The following is a 1,426-nucleotide window of genomic DNA, read 5'->3' as shown; positions in this document are numbered from 1 at the left end:
ATGGCCAACCTGCTGCCCACCAGCACTCCCATGTCCTTCTCTGCAGAACTCCCTTCCAGCAGGTCACCCCCAACCTGTGCTGGTCCCCGGGGTTACTCCTCCCCAGGTGAAGGACCATTTCTAGTGCAAACTGTCACACTGGAGGCATCAAAGGGAGGGTTGTTAGCAAAGGTAGGACAAGGGGGTCAGTCTGCATCCACATGAGTCAGAGATCCTCCAACCCTCAACTCCTCCAGGCTCTGATTGTTCACACACACATGGCAGGGAGGACTCCACTGAAAGGATTGGACTTTGGGATTGGATTGGATTGGATTGGATTGGATAGACAATCAGAGCAGCTGCCCACCTCAGCCACGCTTTTCTAGTGTGACATCTCCATCTAGAGATGTTTCTGCCACACATCCAAGCTCCCGTGCAACACCCAAGCCTGGGCTTTCCAGACCAAGCTCAGCTCAGCCTTTTAAACCCAGGTAGCAAAGGTGGATGATGGAAAGCAAACACTGGGCATTGTAAACTGCTGCTGACCACCTTGTTTTCTCTCCCCTGGACAGACCATCCTGGACCACATGCACCTGAAATGCAAGTGCCATGGTCTCTCGGGAAGCTGTGAGGTCAAGACCTGCTGGTGGGCCCAGCCTGATTTCCGGGCAATCGGTGACTACCTGAAGGATAAATACGACAGCGCCTCTGAGATGGTGGTTGAAAAGCACCGGGAATCTCGGGGATGGGTAGAAACTCTTAGGGCCAAGTACGCGCTTTTCAAGCCGCCAACAGAGCGGGATCTGGTTTATTACGAGAACTCTCCCAATTTTTGTGAGCCCAACCCAGAGACGGGCTCCTTTGGGACGAGGGACAGAACATGCAACGTCACCTCCCACGGGATCGATGGCTGCGACCTGCTGTGCTGCGGTCGTGGCCACAACACCAGGACTGAGAAACGGAAGGAGAAGTGTCACTGCATCTTCCACTGGTGCTGCTACGTGAGCTGCCAGGAGTGCATACGCGTCTACGATGTCCACACCTGCAAGTAAACGTAGGTAGGTCTCCAACTGATGGGAGGTTGCTCCAGAGCAGGGCCAAAGGGTCCACCCTGTGATCAGCCCCCACATGGTGGCCTCACACTTCAGAGGATGGCACAATAAAAAATCCTAATGCCCTTGGTCAGGGCAGGTACCCTCACCCAGCCAGCACCAGCACTGCGGAGAAGGCTCACGGCATCTCAACCACACAGGGTGGTCCAAGGCTCAACCTGACGTGTTGGATCACTGATCTGCTGACTTTTCTTGGGGTGTCTGGCATGACAGACTGAGGAGAAGCAGGGACAGCACAGGTCCAAGCAAGGTATGGCCACACCAGTCAGTGTGCTGCTAACACAGCATGCAGAGAGCTTCCAGCTCTGTCCTCCTCTGGAGGTCTGGCCCACGCA

General features: G+C 55.0%; 1 protein-coding gene across 1 annotated transcript; it reads left to right on the top strand.

Moving 5' to 3' along the window:
- Positions 1-551: 551 nt before the first annotated feature.
- On the top strand, positions 552-1,031 carry LOC104530850 (protein Wnt-3b; the record flags this gene model as incomplete). Its single annotated transcript, XM_010175560.1, has 1 exon — positions 552-1,031. A coding segment is annotated over one exon (480 nt), but the record flags the coding sequence as incomplete, so codon positions are not given.
- Positions 1,032-1,426: the final 395 nt, after the last annotated feature.

This window comes from Antrostomus carolinensis, unplaced genomic scaffold (assembly GCF_000700745.2).
Source record: "Antrostomus carolinensis isolate BGI_N321 unplaced genomic scaffold, ASM70074v2 scaffold35000, whole genome shotgun sequence".
NCBI lineage: Eukaryota > Metazoa > Chordata > Aves > Caprimulgiformes > Caprimulgidae > Antrostomus > Antrostomus carolinensis.
Note: the sequence above shows the minus strand (reverse complement) of the source record. Positions and strands in the feature narration are given on the sequence as shown.